The 20930-nt window shown below is 39.2% G+C and overlaps 1 protein-coding gene across 1 annotated transcript in view; it reads right to left on the bottom strand.

Moving 5' to 3' along the window:
* The window catches only part of NBEA (neurobeachin), a 372004-nt gene extending 357658 nt beyond the window's left edge, over positions 1 to 14346 (bottom strand). The window contains exon 1 of the mRNA XM_083361881.1: positions 14019 to 14346. Coding sequence (XP_083218007.1) covers positions 14019 to 14345 — 327 coding nt within the window. The 5' untranslated portion in view covers position 14346. The remainder of the gene's footprint in view (positions 1 to 14018) is intronic.
* Positions 14347 to 20930: the final 6584 nt, after the last annotated feature.

The raw sequence follows: 20930 nt of genomic DNA, 5'->3' as shown, positions 1-20930 counted from the left end.
GTCCGCAGATAATCGCCCGGCCGCCTTGTTTAGGGTGACTCGCTCACTTCTCAATCAGGAGGTGAGGGAGGATCCCTTGCAAGGTCGTGCCGAGGAATTTAGTCATCATCTGTCGGATAAAATCGCTCGGATTCGGACCGGTTTGGACTCCAGCTGGGCAGAGTCAGGCGATCAGGACACGGGCGGTCTTGTCAATGTTATCTGGGAAGAGTTTGATTCTGTGACCCCTGATGAAGTGGACAGGATTATGGGGAGGCTGAGCTCCTCCACATGTTTGTTGGACCCGTGCCCTTCCTGGCTGGTTTATGCAGCTAGGGAGAGGACACGAGGCTGGCTCCAGGCGGTTATATCTGCTTCTTTGAGTGAGGGTTATTTCCCCACCGTCTTGAAGGAGGCGGTGGTGAGACCTCTCCTCAAGAAGCCTGCCCTGGACCCAGCCGTTTTGAACAACTTTCGTCCAGTCTCCAACCTTCGCTTTCTTGCGAAGGTTGTTGAGAGTGTGGTGGCGCTTCAGCTCCCTCTGGTCCTGGATGAAGCGGATTATCTGGACCCCTACCAATCGGGTTTCAGGCCCGGGTACAGCACGGAGACGGCATTGGTCGCTCTGGTGAATGATCTCTGGAGGGCGCGGGATAGGGGACATTCCTCTGTCCTAGTCCTATTAGATCTCTCAGCGGCTTTCGATACCATCGACCATGGTATCTTGCTGCGGCGTCTCAGGGGATTGGGAGTGGGAGGCACAGTTCTTCAGTGGTTCTCCTCCTATCTCCTGGGACGCTCGGAGTCGGTGTTGGCAGGGGGGCAGAGATCGGCCCCTAGGTCTCTCGTTTGTGGAGTTCCTCAGGGGTCGGTTCTCTCGCCTCTCCTGTTCAACATCTATATGAAACCGCTGGGTGAGATCATTCGTGGTTTTGGAGTTGGGTATCATCAGTATGCCGATGATACCCAACTTTTCTTTTCGACCCCAAACCACCCCAGTGATGCCCTCGCCGTGATGTCCCGTTGCCTGGAGGCGGTTCGGGTCTGGATGGGGAGGAACAGACTTCAGCTCAACCCTGACAAGACTGAGTGGCTGTGCATTCCGGCATCCCGGGACATTCCAAATGTTCCATCTCTTTCTATGGGGGGTGAGCTCTTACCCCCCGTGGATAGGGCTCGCAACTTGGGAGTCCTTCTAGATTCACGGCTTACTTTGGAAGAGCATATAGTGGCCGTGACTAGGGGGGCTTTCGCCCAGGTTCGCCTGGTGCGCCAGTTGCGGCCCTATCTGAACCGGGATGCCCTGTGTACAGTCACTCATGCACTCGTGACCTCTCGCCTTGACTACTGTAATGCTCTCTACATGGGGCTTCCCTTGAAGACCACTCGGAGGCTCCAACTGGTACAGAATGCGGCCGCGAGAGTTGTCTTGGGAGTTTCCCGGTACTCCCATGTTACACCTTTGCTCCGCGAGCTGCATTGGTTACCAGTTGTCTTTCGGGTGAGGTTCAAGGTGTTGGTTACGATCTTTAAGGCCCTACATGGCATGGGTCCGGGTTACCTCAGGGACCACCTGCTGCCGGCATCGACTCCCCTCCGCCCTGTGCGTTCCCACAGAGAGGGCCTCCTCAGGGTGCCGCCAGTCAGGGAATGTCGACTGGTGGCCCCCAGGGGGAGGGCCTTCTCTGTGGGGGCTCCGGCTTTATGGAATCAATTGCCGGTGGAGCTCCGGATGGCACCAGACCTTCGAACTTTCCGTCGGGGCCTGAAGACCCATCTGTTCGAATTAGCTGGTCTGGCCTGATGGGGGATTATGGGCTTTTAATTGTTTTTAATCTGTATTTCTGTTTTTAATTGGGCATGGATTTAATTCTTTTTAATTTTTGTATAGTGTTTCTTATGTATGCCCTGTGAACCGCCCTGAGTCCCACCAAGGAGAAGGGCGGTATATAAATCAAATAAACTATAACTATAACTATAACTATGTATACCTAAGGGTATTGAATTCACCCTGGCTAAAGTGAAGGTCTTAAGAAATTTCAGAATCATGATGGATGATAAATAATAAGCTAGAGGGATACAATGAATTATGACATCTTGCTTAAATTTGTTTGGACATCTATATCCCATATTTGTTCTTTGAGGGCAGTTCTAGAATTGTCAAAACCTAATGAACACAGGAGAAGACTCCTGCAAGTCCCTTGGACTGCAAGGCGATCAAACTGGTCAGTCCTAGAGGAGTTCAACCCTGAATGCTCTTTAGAAAGCCAGATCCTGAAGTTGAAACTCAAATACTTTGGCCACCTAATGAGAAGGATGGACTCACTGGAGAAGAGCCTAATGCTGGGAAAGATTGAGGGCAATAGAAGAAGGGGACGACAGAAAATGAGGTGGCTGGATAGAGTCATTGAAGCTGTAGGCGTGAGCTTAAATGGACTCCAGAAGATGGTAGAGGACACGAATGCCTGGAGGAACGTTGTCCATGGGGTCGAAATGGGTTGGACATGACTTCGCAACTAACAACAAAAACAATGAGCACAAATTTAAAATGAACTCTAATTACTAATGGGTCAAAAGTAGAGGAAGTAGGACAAACATAAGCCAAATGGTTATAAGAAGAAATCATACTCTAGCCTATACTATACCTGTCTCTATACATTTTTTATATTTTGTAGAACCATCAGTATTGATCCAGTAAGATTTTGAGTAGTTTCAAGAATATTAAATTTTGCAGAAAAGCACATTTGAAGCTAAGTAACCTGCCTTAGCCTAAAAAACCCTGCAGGCTGTAGGGATATAATATCTTCTAACTCTCATTCATATAATTTATAATTACAACACAGAGCCTTAATAAAAGCCTGTGGTACCCCTATAGTTTGTGGAAGCACTGACATACACTTGTTGAATCTGTTCATCCTGTCTAAAAATTCTATAGCAGCAATATGGCATTCATTAAGTTCAACAGAGATTGAGAATATGTGTGAGATTATATATAAAGTACACAAATCACATTTTATATATTAAGGAGTAAATGTGTATTTTCAGACTCCAATATCTAATTAAAATATGTGCAGCTTTGATGAAATATTACAAATATTGCTAATTATATATGCATAAGTCACCAATACAAGCTCAGAATCTAAATGTTAATGACTTAACCTTCCCAACATTTTATCTTAAAAAAATTCTAAACCTTTTTATGATGTTAAACCAATTAAGTGTAAACTACAATTGTAATAGGAATTCAACTACTATTTTAAACAACATGCAAAACTCCATACTTCCTTAAGAAATTAAGGAAGATCCCTATATCAACTAAAAACTACAGAGTGCGTTTACATAGACAATATAATTATCCAAATGGGAATTTGTCAAGGAAAGCCACATAACCCTCAATGATGTTGTAAAGTATCCTGAGATTTAATTAGCACAAGTGTTTAAAAAAAAGGAAGGAAGAGAAAGAGAGTATGTCCTCTAGCAGAGCCTTCCCACATGTTATGAAAATGCTTATAACAAAAGTATGACAGGGTGAGAAATTAGTCTAGCTGTAACATACATTAAAATAGGTTTAACCAAGGTTCTATATTATTTATTTTAATTAAGCTGCAGATTTGCAAATTTTAAAAAAAATTAACTTTTTTAAAAAAAAATATGTTATAGACCTCGTTGTTTTGCATAGTCCCTAGTATTCTTTTTAAAAAGATATCTTATAACTTAACATAAAAACAGTACAAAACTACCATCCTTGAAGTTAAATATCTTTTATAACGATACAATAACTATTCAGTTAAAAGTCAGTCAGTTAAAGAATATATTAGTTTTTATTGTTCCTTATTCAAACAGCTGTTAAAAATTATTTTACTTTTCTAAATGTAAAAGACTTCCAGAATTAAGAGTAGAAAGCAACAGTAGAAAACACCTGTTGTTGTTGTTAGTTGCGAAGTTGTGTCCGACCTATCGCGACCCTATGGACAGCGTTCCTCCAGGCTTTCCTGTCCTCTACCATCTTCTGGAGCCCATTTAAGCTGACGCCTACTGCTTCATTGACTCCATCCAGCCACCTCATTCTCTGTCGTCCCCTTCTTCTCTTGCCCTCAATCTTTCCCAGCATTAGGCTCTTCTCCAGTGAGTCCTTCCTTCTCATTAGGTGGCCAAAGTATTTGTGTTTTAGCTTCAGGATCTGGCCTTCTAAAGAGCAGTCAGGGTTGATCTCCTCTAGGACTGACCAGTTTGATCGCCTTGCTTCTTTCTTTCATATACCTAGCTTCTTTCTTTCATATACCAGATCCAGCTCTGCTGGAAGGTTATCTAGCTCTTGGTTATCTACGGCATAAATAAGAATATGGATAGAAGGCTGATCAAATTGTTTTTTTCTTTGTTTGTTTCAGTTGTAAATAATACAGTCTGTATGTATTGAGATATACATACACAGCCATCCGTCAGAATATCAGAAAACGGTAAAGCACTAGTGTACTAAATTATATTTTACATGTTCTAGAAAAATACTAGAAACAATGTAACATACCTGATACATACCTATATTCTCTTATTTTATTAAAACATTTTAATAACCATTACAATTTCACAATTATCTTTATATTATATATTTCAAAGTTTTATATGTCAACAGCCAGACTTAACAGAAGGTTATACTAAAACTTTCAAAATGAAACCATGCCATAAAATCTAAAAACATTAAAAGTTAAAATTACTGAAACAGCAGAGCACAGCAGCCAACAATGCAGCAGGACCAAAAAACAATTGTACAGATGAATCATTTGATAGAATAAATGGTCTTCATCATGACACATTATATAAAGAGAGTCAATTGCTGAAGGTGCATTGTGTTCCTTGGACAATGGATTTTTAGGAGCATAACCCAATATGCCAATGTTTCCAGTCTTACAAGGAAATTATTCCCCCCCCCCAAAAAAATCAAACAAATATGTAGGTCTTTCAGACTCAGACTGAAACATCGCAGCTGCAATATCCATACTCCGGTTTCTAACTTTTCAGCTTCCTTTTTAAAGGCAAAATTGAGTTCTCTTAACATCCTAATTCCTTGACTGAAAAATCTCTACCACATAGAAACTACGGGATTAAAAATGGGATTAAATGGGATTAAAAATGGGATTAAAAAAATAAAAATAAAAATATAGAAGTACAAATAAGATTTGCATAACCTTGACTTATTGAAGGAAGTGTGATAGCTTCACCTTCCACAGCTATAAGGGCAGGCCACAGTGTGATGTGGCTACAAAAAAGTAAAGCAAATGCAAACAAGTGAAGATGCATCATCACCTGTTGTTGCAAAGCAAATGCATCAACAGGTGAAGTTCAAACAAGTAATTGTTCCTCTTCTGTGCCGGTTAGATCAAACCTAGAATATTCAGAGATTACATGCTACATTTTGGAAAGGACGTTGCTAGACTGGAATGTGTTTAGAAGAATGCACAAAATAATATTGAGCCTACAAGGAAAAATATGTGAAGAATGGAGAGAGGCTTTGGGAATGTTCAGCCCGAAGAAGAGAAGATGAAAGGAGGCACAATCACTGTCTTCAAGGGCTGTTATGCAGAGTTCTTTCAAAAAATGGGTTGAAGTTATAAAAAAGTAGATTTGATTGGACACCAGAAAACTTCCTGATGTTACAAATGTTAAAACAATGGGACAGATTACCTGAAGGATGTAGTTAATTCTCCTTCAATGGAGATGTTTAAAAAACAAAGTGGCTGGTTAAGGGTATCCAACAGGGTGCTGTAGTTGTAGTTTCCTGCCCTAGGATGATCTCTTGGATCTATTTTCTTAGGTCTTTTACACTGTATGGTTCCACGAAGTCTTGACGGTTACACTCCTTAACTATGGGGAAATTTCAGTTTCAGATGTGCTTGGTGTTCTATATGCACATTTTGCTGGCTGTTAATCTGTTCAGTCAAAAGTCACATAAAGGTAAAGGTAAAGGTTCCCCCGCACATGCGTGCTAGTCGTTTCCAACTCTAGGGGCCGGTGCTCATCTCCATCACATACATATTACTTAAATATTATGTGCACCGAGGCTATTATTCTCAAGGCCTACAATTTCACTAATTAATCAATTATGGTGCCTGAATAATAACTGATTATTAGTTATTAGGAATTATCAATTTACTTTATTTGAACATCAACTTCCGACATCAACTTCCCTCCGCCCAATATGCTCCCACAGAGAGGGCCTCCTCAGGGTGCCACCGGTCAAAGAATGCCGACTGGTGGCCCCCAGGGGGAGGGCATTCTCTGTGGGCGTGCCGGATTTATGGAACCGTCTTCCAGTTGAGCTCCGGATGGCGCCCGACCTTCACTCCTTCTGGCGTGATCTAAAGACGTATCTCTTTGAACAAGCTGGCCTGGCCTGATGGGATGGGGTTGGGTTTTTATTACTTTTAAATGTGTTTTAACCTATTGTAAGAGTTGTGGGCATTTTGTTTAATCTTTTTTAATTTTCGTATTCTGTCTTTTTAACATGTATTGCCCTGTTCACCGCCCTGAGTCCTTCGGGAGAAGGGCGGTATACAAATAAAATTAATAATAATAATAATAATAATAATAATAATAATAATAATAATAATAATAATAATAGCTATTGGTGCTTTGGGAGAAAACATTTATCTAGTAGAATTAGGCAAAAGAAGTTACTGCAGTGCATGATCAGTTTGGAGAGAGTTAACAAGCAAGAAAGTTGAATCTATAAGTCTCTCTTATTAGTTTCTCTTACCACTCTCTCTTGACAGGGGAACCAAGCCCTGCTATAGGGCTAGACTCTATTCCTTTCACCTCAATAGACTTAATAAATATTTCACAGTCAGCCCTAAGATATCGCTCTAACTAAGTGGAACAGCAGGAAGATAAACAGTACTGAAGGATCAGGTCAAAAGGGTTTTTTTGTATGTAGGTTTTTCCCCCAAGAAATAGTATTAGATGAGCCTAGGATAGGGTAAGTTACCTGGAGAATAAGAGTTTATGTAGCAAATGAATCCAATTGATAGAACATATTTTTAACGAAAGTTTTGTGACTTTTTTCGAGAAAGAACAATCCTGCTTGTTTCTCTAGATGCTCAACTTCATCTGTGCATTATCAAGTTTTTCTTCTGACTCTCTTGGATAATATATCATTTCTTGTGCCTCATATATTGAGCTGGTCAATCTTTTGCCTGTCAATTTTCCATGAAAAAAACAGTCATATGGAAGGGTCTTTGTCATAAACATTTCTCTTGGAGGATAGAATATGCAGTTTGAATTTCATTGTTAAAATTAAATGGCAGCTATTAGGAAACATAGGAAACACATGAGGACCAGAAAATTTACACCATGTACAGAATTCAATGTAATTTTTCAGGTTTTGTTGTTTATTAAAACAGCAACAGTTAAGTTGCATCCTTGTAAGAAATCAGATATTACAAATATGCTACTTTGAAACCCTTTTATATTCATCCAAATAAAATCAGTACAATCCCATACATCCTTGGAAATGGTATCAGCTTTGTTCAGTATAGTTTAAGAGTTCGACCTAAAACATTTGTCATGTCCCTGCATTTCTCAAAACTCACATAATAAGCATGGAATTACTGCCATCAACCTGACTATATAAGTAAAGCAATGTCCAATGCAATAGTTGTCTTATCTTCTCCCTATATTTATTTTAATATATACCTATCATGTGTGACATTGCTGATTTAAGAGGTTTTAGAATGTTTTATTTACTTGTATGTAAATACATTAACTTTTGAGCTACGGTATGTAGTATTCCAGCTCACCAATTTAATCACAGAATTCAAAGATAACCATTAAAAGTTTAACCCGGTCTCATCTTCAAAATTTTGTTCTAAATTCCAAATCAGATGTGAAAAAATGCTTTTTCAAAAGTTGTTTAAACTAATAAAATTGTACTTTATATAACTAGTACTGCAGAGAGCTAGTTGTTTAAGAGCAAATGCACATGCATCTCTCTATTTACTTTCATGATATATTGCATACCAACTACAAATTATTTCATAGGAAAATATCAGAGGCATAAAAAGAATGGTGACTAACTAGACATTTCCCTGAAGTTCTCTTAGCAAGGCTTCCAGAAGGAATTTGGCACTGCTTCATAGGGTTGTTGGTAATATATCATTTATAACAAAAGTGATATACACCGTTCCTGAAAGCAATTCCCAAAAGGATGCTAGTTAGGTTAATGTAACTCTTATGTCATTTCTTAATATGATATGAAAAGTACATGTTTATATGCATAATGAGTTTGAAAATAACAGGAGACACTACCCTAATTTTTGTACTGTTGTTTTTTATTGTTGTCAGCTGCCCTGAGTCCTTCGGGAGATAGGGCGGCATATAAGTCCCAAAAATAAATAAATAAAATAAATATACTGGAGAAGAAAAAATAAAACATAATTTATTCTAACTTGGAACATTCTGTGTCTTGTTCTCTATCTACTATTTTTCTAACTATGCATAAAAGTTCAATATGTGATACATGGGATTTATTAACCTATACAGTTCTAGCTCAGACAATTTCATTTAATTAACAGGACATAATTTGATTTATTGACATGCTTAGCATTTATAAAAACAGAACATTTATCTTCAAAACTTTACTCTGATATTTCTTAGAACCATTCAATACAATCAAAAAAGGAATCAGCAACAATTTTTTTAAAAAAAAACTCATTACACCAATAAATCAGTGATCAAATATATGCTAGAAAAATATTATAAACAAATAGTTTAATCAAAATTATTTACTCTATACAAAGCAATCCCAAAGGTGCTTTTTTCAAAAGGCAACTGGACTTTTCTTTGAAGACATTTCACTTCTCATCCAAGAAGCTTCTTCAGCTCTGATTGGATGGTGGGGAATGGAAGGATTTATATTCCTTGCAGACAACTGGTCATTTGCATTCTTTTAGAGCAGGGGTATCAAACTCGCAATGTCACATGACGTGTCATGACGTATCGTGACTTTTTTGCCATTGCCAGCAATGGAGTGGGCACGGTGCCAGCAATGGAGTGGGCACGGTGTTACTATGATGCATCCGGCCCGCGGGCCAGCAGTTTGAAACTCCTGTTTTAGAGAGTCATTGAATCCACTTGGAGGTTTGTCTGTATCCTTAGGGTCACCTGAGTAGTGCAAATGGGATTGCAAATGGGAAATGGCAAATAATTGTATCATTATTATATTTGACTTCAGACATGAGTTTGGACAAGAGTTTGTGATAAGGGGCTTAAAAGGAACATCCTGGAACCCATTTTTAACTTAGGACATCTAAATATATTCACCATACATGGTATTGCAGACTTTTCTCTTTTTGTCATGTCCCAATCTCATTCTTTCCTGTGTTTACCTTCAGAGACTTCAATATATGTAGTACTCCTATCAGAGTATACACTCATTTTGGTGACATTCTATGTATACTTTTTAAAAATTTGGCTAGGCTAATCAGTCAGGAAGTCCTCCTCCTAGCAATTGTATTGCTGGTTCGTTGTTCTATCTTATTAATTAACAGAGGTGTGCAATGCAGTAAGTTCCCTGCAGCTGCCACATGATCCTGCTTTATGAATTACTGTATCTTATTTACATATATATTTAAAGCATTTCCTCAAATCAAGTCCAAAGCAGTACACAGTTCTATTAAATAGACAATCTAGTAATTACTCTAGTATTCTGACAATTAATTTACCTTATGATTAGTAGAGTTGTATTTATATAGCCTGGCCTTTTGAATTATCAAAATTTTAAAATTTGTTTTATATCTATTGCATGCTGCTCTACAAAAATGTGGCTTGTAAATGAGCTTAAATAAATAAATCCACTGTAAATGTACAAAAACTTATTAACGTGTGAGCAACATGATTTGTAAAAATCCTTGAATATTTAGCCTTTGATTAGCTACTTACCAAATTAACATTATCATTTATTTTATCTATATATTAATAATCTCTAAGATCCATATTAGCAAAAATGTCTGAGCTAATTTATATTTACCAAAAACCTGGGCCCAAGGGCTCCAAATCATTAGTAGTCCTTATTTGGCAACCAGAATTGGACCAATACTCAGTCATTAAGCAAAACAGTCACTAAGGGAAACCATGACTATACTTATGCTCCTACTTCAGCTTCCCTTTGCTTTACAGACTTGTGAAGATCATAAATGCAAGAATTCGCCACAAAGTTACTTATTTATCATTATCACAGCTATGAATGGTTGCTGCACAGCAGTCAGTAAATACTACTGTATTTAAAACTGGTGCCCATCCATATTTACAATTGGTTTATTAAAAGCAATTAAAATGCCTTTATAATTATTTTATAATTAATTACCAGAATATCTGTTATAAAACCTAAATATGAAATTTCCTCCAAATTTTGCATTTTCACTTGCAAATCAGCAGTATCTACTTGAACAATACTGTAATATGTAAAACACAGGTAGTCTTCAACTTACTATAATTGGAACTGGAAATTTGTCATTATGCAGTGTGGTCACTAAGTGAGCCATCAAGTAACTGCACCTGATTTTATCACCTCTTTTGCCCACGCAGTTGTTAAGCAAGACATCACATGACCCAGATTTGCAACCTTCCCCACTGACTTTGCTTACTGGAAGCAGATTAGAAAGGTCACAAATAGAGATATTGTGACCCCCAGAAGACTGAACCTTGTAAAATACATGTTGGTTGCCAAGTGAAAAAAATTGCAGTCACAAAACTGCAGGAACAATGCAATGGTCCTAAATGCAAGGTAGTAAGCCACTCTTTTCAGTGCTGTCATACTGTAATTTCAAACTGTTACCAAACAAATAATTGTAAATCAAAGACTACCTGTACTGATCACTTGCATATAATCTGTAATGAAATAATAAAATACCAGCAACAAGCAATTCTCCAAAAAGCTTTACATTTTTAACAATGTGTTTGTTCCATAAGATTTTCCTACTGCAAATATCAATTGGTTATATGAAACTTCAAAGTAGATATTTGAACTGAAAATTATTCAATTAAATCTCTGAATCTAATCAATTTTTCACATTAGATAAAGAATCATTAAATCAAATTGTATCTACAAATTTATTTTATGGATTGGGAATCAATTTTTCAAATCAAACTGAATTCAAATCAATTCAATTATTTTTTTCAGTTCAATAGAGGATTTTCTATAATACTGTACATGAAAATAGATTTATTAGAAAGTGTTTAATGACATTAAACCACTAGTTTTCTCCGATTTGTCATTTTTAACATTAATCAAAACACTACCTTTTTTTGAAGAAGCTGAATATTTCATTTTAAAGAGGCTATTGAATCGTGTTCTTATGAATATATATATATATATATATATATATATATATATATATATATATATATATATATATCTTATATGGGGTTGTCACTTCTAATTTGTATTCTGTAGGGAGATATTTTCACAAAGAGCAATTTAAGATGAAGCTCCAATCGTACCATCTAAAATCCCATAATATACCTAAATCACATTATTCGCTTGCATTACAATTTAAATTGCAGCAAATTCACTTATTCTGACTCCAAAACAACAACCTTTTCCAAACAACAACCTTGTGAGGTGGGTTGGACTGAGAGTGACTGGCCCAAGGTCACCCAGCTGGCTTTCATGGCTGAGACAGGACTTGAATCACAGTCTCCTGTTTTTTAAGCCTAGTGCCTTAACCTAGACCAAATAGGCTTAAGAAACCTATAGAAATAGCTCTTTGTGTAGCTGGAGAAAGACCATTATAGAAGAAAACATATGTAGCTCAGATTTGAACCATGGAGTCCTCTTTGAGCCTGTTATTTTCATTATCCAATTACGTTTCCAGCTAAGTAACATTATTAGTGCTGGACCATTTCAAGTTTTCAACTAGAATGCATTCTTTCTGCAACAATATATTTTAAAATTATATTGAAACATATCCTCTCAGGAAGTATTAAGCATAGTAAAAAACAAAGTTAATTCTTTCATAACTTGATCCTGTGCATATTTTAGTAACCAATTCTAATGTAAAAACCATCATAGCAGTTTATCACCAAAATCTTTAAAAAAAACAAGTGGGACTGAATTCCACATTTTAATATGCAGTAACAGAGGATACTCCAACAAAATTTGTCACTGGCTTATGAATGGATAAAATATTACCTGGCACATCAACAGGTTCATAGAGGTTTTTATGCTTTTGCAATGCCAAAACAATACATAAGTTCAGAAAATGGATTAAACACTTTATGTCCAGGGCATAATCTGCTTAATGAATGAAAGCTGCTTTATTTTGATAACCTTATTCCACAGCTCTACTGAAATAAATAAGCAGTATCTTTATATAAATGCAACAAATGTAGCAACTTAAATAACAGTGTTTATTTTAAAAGACACCTTTGAAAACTGACAAACAGATGTGAATGTTGAAGAACTGCCAATAGTTTATCTTAGAGTCACAAACCTCATAAAAGCCAATAGAGCTTTAACTTTCACTCATCCATAAGCTATAAATGTTAAATATCCCATTTCTAACTGTGTTAACAGCACTGTCACTCTGTAAGACTAGATAACATTTACTAAAAATCAAGACAATATGAGATATCCAAGTGATTATTTCAGTTTCTGCCACAGTAATAAATTAGCATAGAATGTTTAAAATTTAGTCACAAAAACACCCCAAAATTTTTGCAAGGTTATTCATGTTACCATCAAGATAGAATATTCTCATTTATTCAGCTATTTCATCAGTTTTATCACAGCAAATCTTTCATTCAGAAGCATCAAATCATATATAACTGGAAATAAATCATTTCTAAATTCTTATTTTTCTCCCTGATATTAGACAATAAACTTCTGGTACAGATAGAGGTGAACACTGCCATATACTTCTGCATTAACTCTTGCACACCATGAACTGAATTAGGGTTCCATATAAAATGCTACCTTCTCTAAAGAGGGGACATTTTTGCATAATTTAGGTATAAAAGTGATTTTTTTAAAAAAAAATCTATTCTAAATGATCAGATAATTCATTCCCAGTGAAATGAAATAATAGGTCATCTCATTAACACTGTAAGAGACATAGCCCCTTTTTTCAATATGTCAAACCAAACTGCTAGCAACATTCACACGTCAACTAGAGAAAAGAAATGCAATCTGTAGCTATATTTTAATGTTTCACAATTAAAAGGAATTAATATCAAATCCTCTTCTTAACAATAAAGCCATTTATAATCCATTAAAACGGAAAACAAAATTAAATCTAGTTTTATAAAATACTGTATTTGGAAAAGCAACAGATAAGGCCATGCAATTTTATGGGACAGAGCAACATCCTATACGTTACTGTAAGCAAGGCAATCAAGTTAATTTACAGATGATACAGTTCTGTGTGGATGTTAAAATCATAGGGTTGGATGGACTCTGAAGGGAGTTGGAGCATCAAAGTTGGGGAAGGAATTAAAAGAATCAAACTTCCATCATTGCAAAGGAGGAACTCAATGCTAGAAAAGCAGTAACTACTAATTCTCAGTGGAAAAAAAACCTTTCATTTCTGGATGTAAAAGATTCAGCTGCCACAGGCCTGATCAAGTTCAAGGAGGAGGTGAACAACTTGATAGAAAAGGCAGTAAGGAGAAGACCAGTATGGCAAAAGGCAGAAGTGAGTTAAGGGCAAAGCAGGCCTGTGAAGCTACAGGAAGGAGCACTCTGTGGACCAGTGGAAGATAAAAAGACTTCCTAGGTAAGCCTCCAAGTAGTTCAAGAAGACCTCCTAACTCCACCCCTCTTCTATGGGCTGTTGGAGGATGTGTCAAAATGAGGGGAGGAAAAGTAGGATAGAAGATGACGGAGCACTTAAGAGGACAGAAGTGGAGTTAGGGAGTTCCAGAGCTAGAGACTCTTGCCCGGGCAAGGCAAGGTGAACCCAAAGGAAGACTGACGCGTAGCAGCGCTCCCTTCTATGGGGAAGGGGTGGAAGGCTGCTCGTACCCCTGCCGGTGGGGTGGAGCCCCCTTACCAGGTTCAATACGGTCTCCACGATGTCCCGGTTGCTGACCTCCCCGACTTGAATGAGTCCGATCAAGACGGCAAATTTCATGCGGATGTTGCGGATGGGCACGGACGGATTAATCATACCCGCCGGCAGCACCACAGAGCCGGAGCCCGATGCCCTCAGCTCCCCCATCACGGCCGCAGAGCTGCTGCTCCCGCCGCCGCCGCCGCCTCCAGCCACCGCTGCTAGAGCAGGTGACGGGGCTGAAGCTCCGCCGGTGCTGCTGGCCCCCACCGGGATGAGAGCCGCCGGTTGCGGCTCCGGCCCCGTCACGGGCTTGTCGCTCGCCATCTAGCCTCGGCTGCTGCTGCTGACCCTGCCTGTCGCCGCGCTCCTCCCTGAGCGAGAAGCTGCGCCTCCACCGCGGCTGCAAGACCACGGCAGGAGCAACGCCGGCGGGGCCGCTAAACCGGACCAAGCCGCCGCCGCCGCCGCCTCGCCGAAAGACCGTCCCAGGAGCCGCTCCCCCGCTGGACTCTATAATGAGATTATTATGGGCTCCGCTGCCCCGTTAGCCGGAGCAGCTTCTCGCCCGCTCCTCTTCAACAGAGACGGGAAGAGCCTCCGCGGGATTACCAGCCGGGCGAGGGAGGAAACCGGCGAGGGCGACGGGGGCCAGAGAGCCACACCGCAGCCCCCGCTGTTGTTGTGGAGCCAGAACCGCCGCCGCCGCTCACTCCGCCATGTTGCCGCCCCCTGCCTGCGGTAGCTGCCAGGGCGCCTGCGCTGCGGAGCCCGCGGAGGAGTGGCCCGGCTCCCTCGGCAGCCCCCTTTTACCCCTCCTTCTTTCGTCGAGTCCCGCACATTCGCCGGCAGAGAAAGTCGGCGAAAGGATCCCAGCGCTCGTGGCGGCTGAGCTGCCTTGCCTGCCTTTCCCCGCTTGGCCGGCCGGAAGCGGCGGCAGCTGGAGGCGGTGGCGGCTTCCACAGGTAGTGATAGAGGCGAGCGGATGACATAACGGGTTTGGGTTTTCCTCCCTCGACCAGCCAGACCTCCTTCCACCTTTCGCGGTTGCAGCGGCTGCGCGAGAAGACATGCTGGCGTGCTGGCAAAGGAAACCGGCGGGCCCGGTTCATTATGGCCCCCTGCGACGACCGGGGCGGGAGAAGCAGGTGTCAACGGCCGGCGGCTGCCTCCTCCGCTGCAGTCTGCCTGCCTGAGGAGAGCCGGATAACCGCGCGAAGGGGATCCAGAGGTCTGCCAAGAGCGCGCGCTTCTGGCCTGTATGGGGGAAGGGGAGAATAAAAGTGGCGGAGAATTCCCCACATTTTGAATGATTCCACGTTTGGATTGGTTGACCGGAAAGATTTCCTGCTCTACTGCTGAAGGCAGTTGATCCCTAGGGCCGCCGCTTGCGATACAAAAATCACGATGGGTAGGCGGAAGGGGGTGTGAGGAAATACATAAATTTCTATGGCGATTTGCCCAAACCACTTTACATCTCCCTGACAGTATTAAAAATAAAAAAAATTCAAAGCTTTGGTAGCATGGTCTTAAGAGGTTGTAACATAGGATTCCCCAAAACCACTTACCAAAATTTGTGGATGTCAGATAGAAACCATACGTTCATCTATTTGTGGCTTTGATGTCCATGTTTGGGACATGATGTCAGACTCCCAAAATTAGTATGCATCTCCTATCCAGATCTACTAACTATAGAACTCTAGTTCCAGCATAAAAATAGGGAAATGGTACCAAAAATGGGTTCTAGGCATGGTCTATATTTCTAACTCTTACCAGATCACAACACAGAAATCTCCAGTTTTCTCCTGAAACATCATGAATTCATTGTTTTTATACATTTGGGGTGTGACTACTTGGACATGAGGATGGATCTTCATTATTTTCCATGAAGTATATATTTAATCCATCATTATGTTTAAGTGGGATACAGAGACAGTAAGTAAAAAATGCTAACACATTCAAATAAATTCCCTTTCTAACTTTTATACTGCTTATATGTAGGAAAATCGGGTAGGCAAATATATTTTGGCCCAGCTTAAAGTATTAAAATTAACACTTTGAATTGAGCCCAGAAAACCGTTGGCAACCAATACAAATCTGTCAGTAGAAACATGATGTAATGATACCATACCATGCACCAGATAACAGCCTGCTGCATTTTGCATCAATTAACACTTAAGGGTTCTGTTCACGTTAGCACACTGAAATAGCTTAGGTATTATCACAAATATTACACTTAACATTCATTGTGCAAATGTGTTCTTTGCCAGCACTGTCTTAAGTCTAAGAACAGTAGAATGTCAATTCTTTCGAGATATGAATCTGTTCTTTCAGCATTAAAGATTACCACTTTCAGAAAAGATTTTACTCCAAAGCCTAAGTCTAAAAACAGTTGTTTTTAATTATCTGATTAATTCTAGCATATTTAATGGCATCCACACCTCTGGATACTGTTTAAAAGTTGATTTAGATTTACTTCAGCAAAGTACTGCATCATATAAATATATGCTAATATTTATACAGTAATCTGAGTACATTACATGCTGTATTGTAAAAATCATTCAGAAAAAGTATTTTGGGATGCAGAGGAACATAATCATGGGACATCTTTAAATACTAGCGTTTTAGACTTATTAAAGCAGTTGGGTTTTTAACAGAACTCATTAAAGCCAAGTCTTTTTTTCAGGCTTGCATGGAAGTCTGACAAAGGACATAGTTGCTTTAAACTAATGTTCCTATCAAGTGTTTCAAAGCACCTTTTCTTAATTATTTTCAAAGTATAAAGAACTCTAGTGAAGGAAAAAAAATATAGCATCATTAGGCAAACAAAGGAGAAGATTCCTCCCTCCTCAAGTCTAATTTTCACAGGGAAAACAAAATTGTCAACCATAAAACTTGATAGAAAGAAATGATGGTTCAAATACTGTAAAGGAATGTACCGTAGAGAACCTTGGAGAAGAAATGTATGGACCATTAAGGGAGGAGAAATGGCAGCTCAATAATGAGAAAGTGGTGCTAGAAATTCAAAACAATCCTGTCTTGATTTTATCTGATATAAGAAGGGGAAGAGGGAAACTCACTATGGACTTTCACAATTTTATTATACTATGTAGCAATAAAGTAGCATTCCTAGAATTCCTGTGGTGTCTGTTTCTTTACCTTGCTTACCTCAAAGGGCTGACATCACTCTTTAAAGCCTCACTACTTACTTATCAGATGAGCATCAAACCTTGCCATTATATCCTGAAGATGGAGATTGATCCTCAGCATACCCTGGGGTCTGCAGAATAAGTTCCAAAGTATTCTTATAGTATTACAGAGGTACAGTAAACTAACCTTGAAAAGCAGTGCAGAAATAATTGGGCTTACCTTCAGTCACTTTTGAGAAGTAAGAGGGGGGGGAAGAAACTTGAGATACCCACCCTCATTCTCTATTATGAGAGGACAGAATATCAAGATTCTGTTATACCTTACAACAAAGCTCTAATAGTCCTTGTGACACATTATTACGGTACCTAATCTGATCCACTTTGAAAGACTAACATTAATCTCAAAAAGTCTTAACTGCTTTCTGTTCAGAGGCATTGAACTTTGGCTTAATCATGGAGATGACATAAGATCATTGAGGTATTCCACAATCTTCCTGAACCATGGTTAAAACATTAATAGCAGATTGATACACAACACAGCTGCACAATGGCATAACAATCTTTTGGACAAAGGAAGAATATTTGAAACAATAGTACTTGCAACATCCAGGAATGGTTCAGCAGCCTACAGCCCAACTGCAGGCTGTATTTCTTCACTCTCATGGGAGTTTGTCAGAAGTATTTGGAGGAATCCATTTGATTTATCACAATCCTATGTGAATTGTTTATGATAAAGTGGATCAAGAGAATTTCCTACAGATCACTCCAGGATGACATTTGAGTATGCTGTAATAATAGGAAACCAAGTAGGCTACGCCCTCATTTAGGGCAATGATCCATTAGTGAGTAATTACCAGATTTTCATACAAATATTTAGAGACGCATTTAACCATTCATGTAGGAGACCAACAACAAATTAAGAGTTTTGCAAGTTAAAAAAGCAATTGTAGAGACAGATTTTTAATTATAAGACAGGTGGGGTGGAATGATCTTGCTCTGATTGACTAGTTTTGAGAAGGACTTGCTAATGAGCTGAGAAATAATTAGTAATATAAAGCACACCCAGAAAATTGGAAGAACTGTTCCAGTATTGTATGTTAATGGGTGATTGAAGAAGAGGCATAGAGAAAATAGTAAAACATGTAAACAGTGTAAAATATATCCCCTTGTCTTCTCAGACAGCTACATCAGAGAACCTATTCAAACAGGATCAGTAAGGAACCCCCTGTTCTGAGCAGAGAAACAGAGTGGGAGATATCTTGGTTTCTCCTGGGAATTCTTACTCAAGGCTTGCACTGCTTAAGCACAGACCTCTGAATTTGACGCGGTGGTTCAGTGGGTTAGGACGCTGAGCTTATCAATCAGATGGTTGGCAGTTTGGCAGGTTGAATCCCGAGTGCCGCATAACAAAGTGAGCGCCTATTACTCATCCAAGCTTCTGCCAACCTAGCAGTTCAAAAGCATGTAAAAATGCAAGTAGAAAAATAGGGACCACTACAGTGAGAAGGTAACAGCGTTCCGTGCACCTTTGGCATCTAGTCATGCCGGCCACATGACCATGGAGACGTCCTCGGACAAGCGCTGGCTCTTCGGCTTTGAAACGGAGATGAGCACCGGCCCCTAGAGTCGGAAACGACTAGCACGCATGTGCGGGGGAACCTTTACCTTTTTACACCTGTAGAACTATAAGTCACAAAACAAGCAAGTTCCCAGATTGCTGCAGAGCATCATCTCAGAGAAGATCTCAGGCTCCCTTCCCAGGATACACGTAGAGAAATTACATAAACAATCAACTACATTTTCCAATGAATAAATTTCATAAGGTAATAAGAAAAGAAAACACAACCTTTCCTGATTATCCTCATCAGTAGAGGAATTATTACAAATTAGAAACAAGTCTATTCAAAAACCACCCATACTAACTTCAGTAGGAAAGTAACAACCTCTCACAAGAGGAGCTGTGTAAGAACATTATTTAGACAAGCCCAAACATGCTACAGCAAACCAGAACACCAGAAAAAGGGGGAAACGGCTATATATCATCTTCCCTATAACAAAATGGTTACTCCCACAATTTTACAGATCTGTTGGACCACCTTTAATTTACAAATTTGGATTTGGACTTACAAATTTGGATTTCAGAGGCACTTACAATTTATTAAGAAAGAAATAAAGACATAAATATTTAACTGAATTTGATATCAGGTATTGCAAATTTAAATATTACAGTAATGCCTTATGGACTCATTAACTGCTCCACAGTCTTCTCCGGATCCATGCTTATGATAAATATTTAGAAGTATACTTGGTGACATGATGTTTTCAGAAGACACAGCTTTGCACAAGATGCAGATAGAAATGTCTTAAAGCACAGTACAAACTTTTTGTCAAGTTGAAAAAACTGCTTCCTCTTCTCCAGTTAACTATTTGGGTCACCAGAACAAAGCAGGTGCCATAGATTGAATCCAGCAAAAGTACAATACATTTCCCATGGCAGGCATCTAGAAAAGTGAAGGATGTTCAGGCTTGTAGAAGCAGGGTTGCCAATTTCTAAGAAATTTCATAACTGATTTTTGTGGAGTACATAAAAATCTCTGTCATAACTTCTTTAAAAAAATCCCATAACTTCAAATGAAAGTTGAAGAATAGATAGCAGCATTTCAGGAACTGAACAATAATAAAACACCATTCCTGAAATCCTTCAGTGTCTATTCTTCACTTGGCCTACCTCAAAGATCTAAGATATACTAAAATATTGTAGAAATATTGGGAAATTTTATTATATCTAGATAAAAGTATTCTTTAGCAGACACATGATTAAATCTGTTTGTTCAACTCAAAAAGTCACAGTATTCTTTTTTTTAATTAAATTTGTTTGCTGCAAAGTGACTGCATAAAACCACATATACTGTAGGAGTTGCATCCTGCAGTTTGGCCTTTGATACCAATTTTTGCATGGTCTCCTGTTCAAAATGAACTCTTGAAAGTTCTCGAACTAATATGTATAATTCTTTTGCCTATACTATTTATAAAATTTGAAATACATTTATTATCTGTATTATCATAATCCTAGATTGCAGTAATATCCCTTTGTGTGCAACTTGATAAAAGGATCCGAAGGGAGGTACACATTCACTGTATATGTATAAAAGTAAAGGTAAAAAGGTAAAGTTTCCCCCGCACATGTGTGCTAGTCGTTTCCGACTCTAGGGGCCGGTGCTCATCTCCGTTTCAAAGCCGAAGAGCCAGCACTTGTCCGAGGACATCTCTGTGGTCATGTGGCCGGCATGACTAGATGCCAAAGGCGCACGAAATGCTGTTACCTTCCCACCGTAGTGGTCCCTATTTTTCTACTTGCATTTTTACGTGCTTTCGAACTGCTAGGTTGGCAGAAGCTTGGACGAGTAACAGGCGCTCACTCTGTTACACGGCACCTCAGGATTCGACCCGCCAAACTGCTGACCTTCTGATCGACAAGCTCAGCGTCCTAACCCACTGAGCCACCGCGATATTACATTAAAAACATGCATTAAAAATAATTCCCCAAGCTGTTTTTCAAGTTTCAGTCATGCACTTTGTCTCTACACCTCCCTGCCCACAAGCCATTTGAGGTAAAGTAAGAAGATGCAATTTCTCAACAAAGAAAAACCACAGTGATTAACTGCTTAAATGTAACATCAATGACTTTCTTACAGGCATTGAATGATACATCATAATAGTGGTTTCATTACTATAACAATATTATCACAAGTACCAAACAAAC

The sequence above is a fragment of the Vipera ursinii genome, assembly GCF_947247035.1.
Source record: "Vipera ursinii genome assembly, chromosome: 4".
Classification (NCBI taxonomy): Eukaryota; Metazoa; Chordata; class Lepidosauria; order Squamata; family Viperidae; genus Vipera; species Vipera ursinii.
The sequence above is the reverse complement of the archived record's forward strand: the minus strand, read 5'-3'. Positions and strand labels throughout refer to the sequence as shown.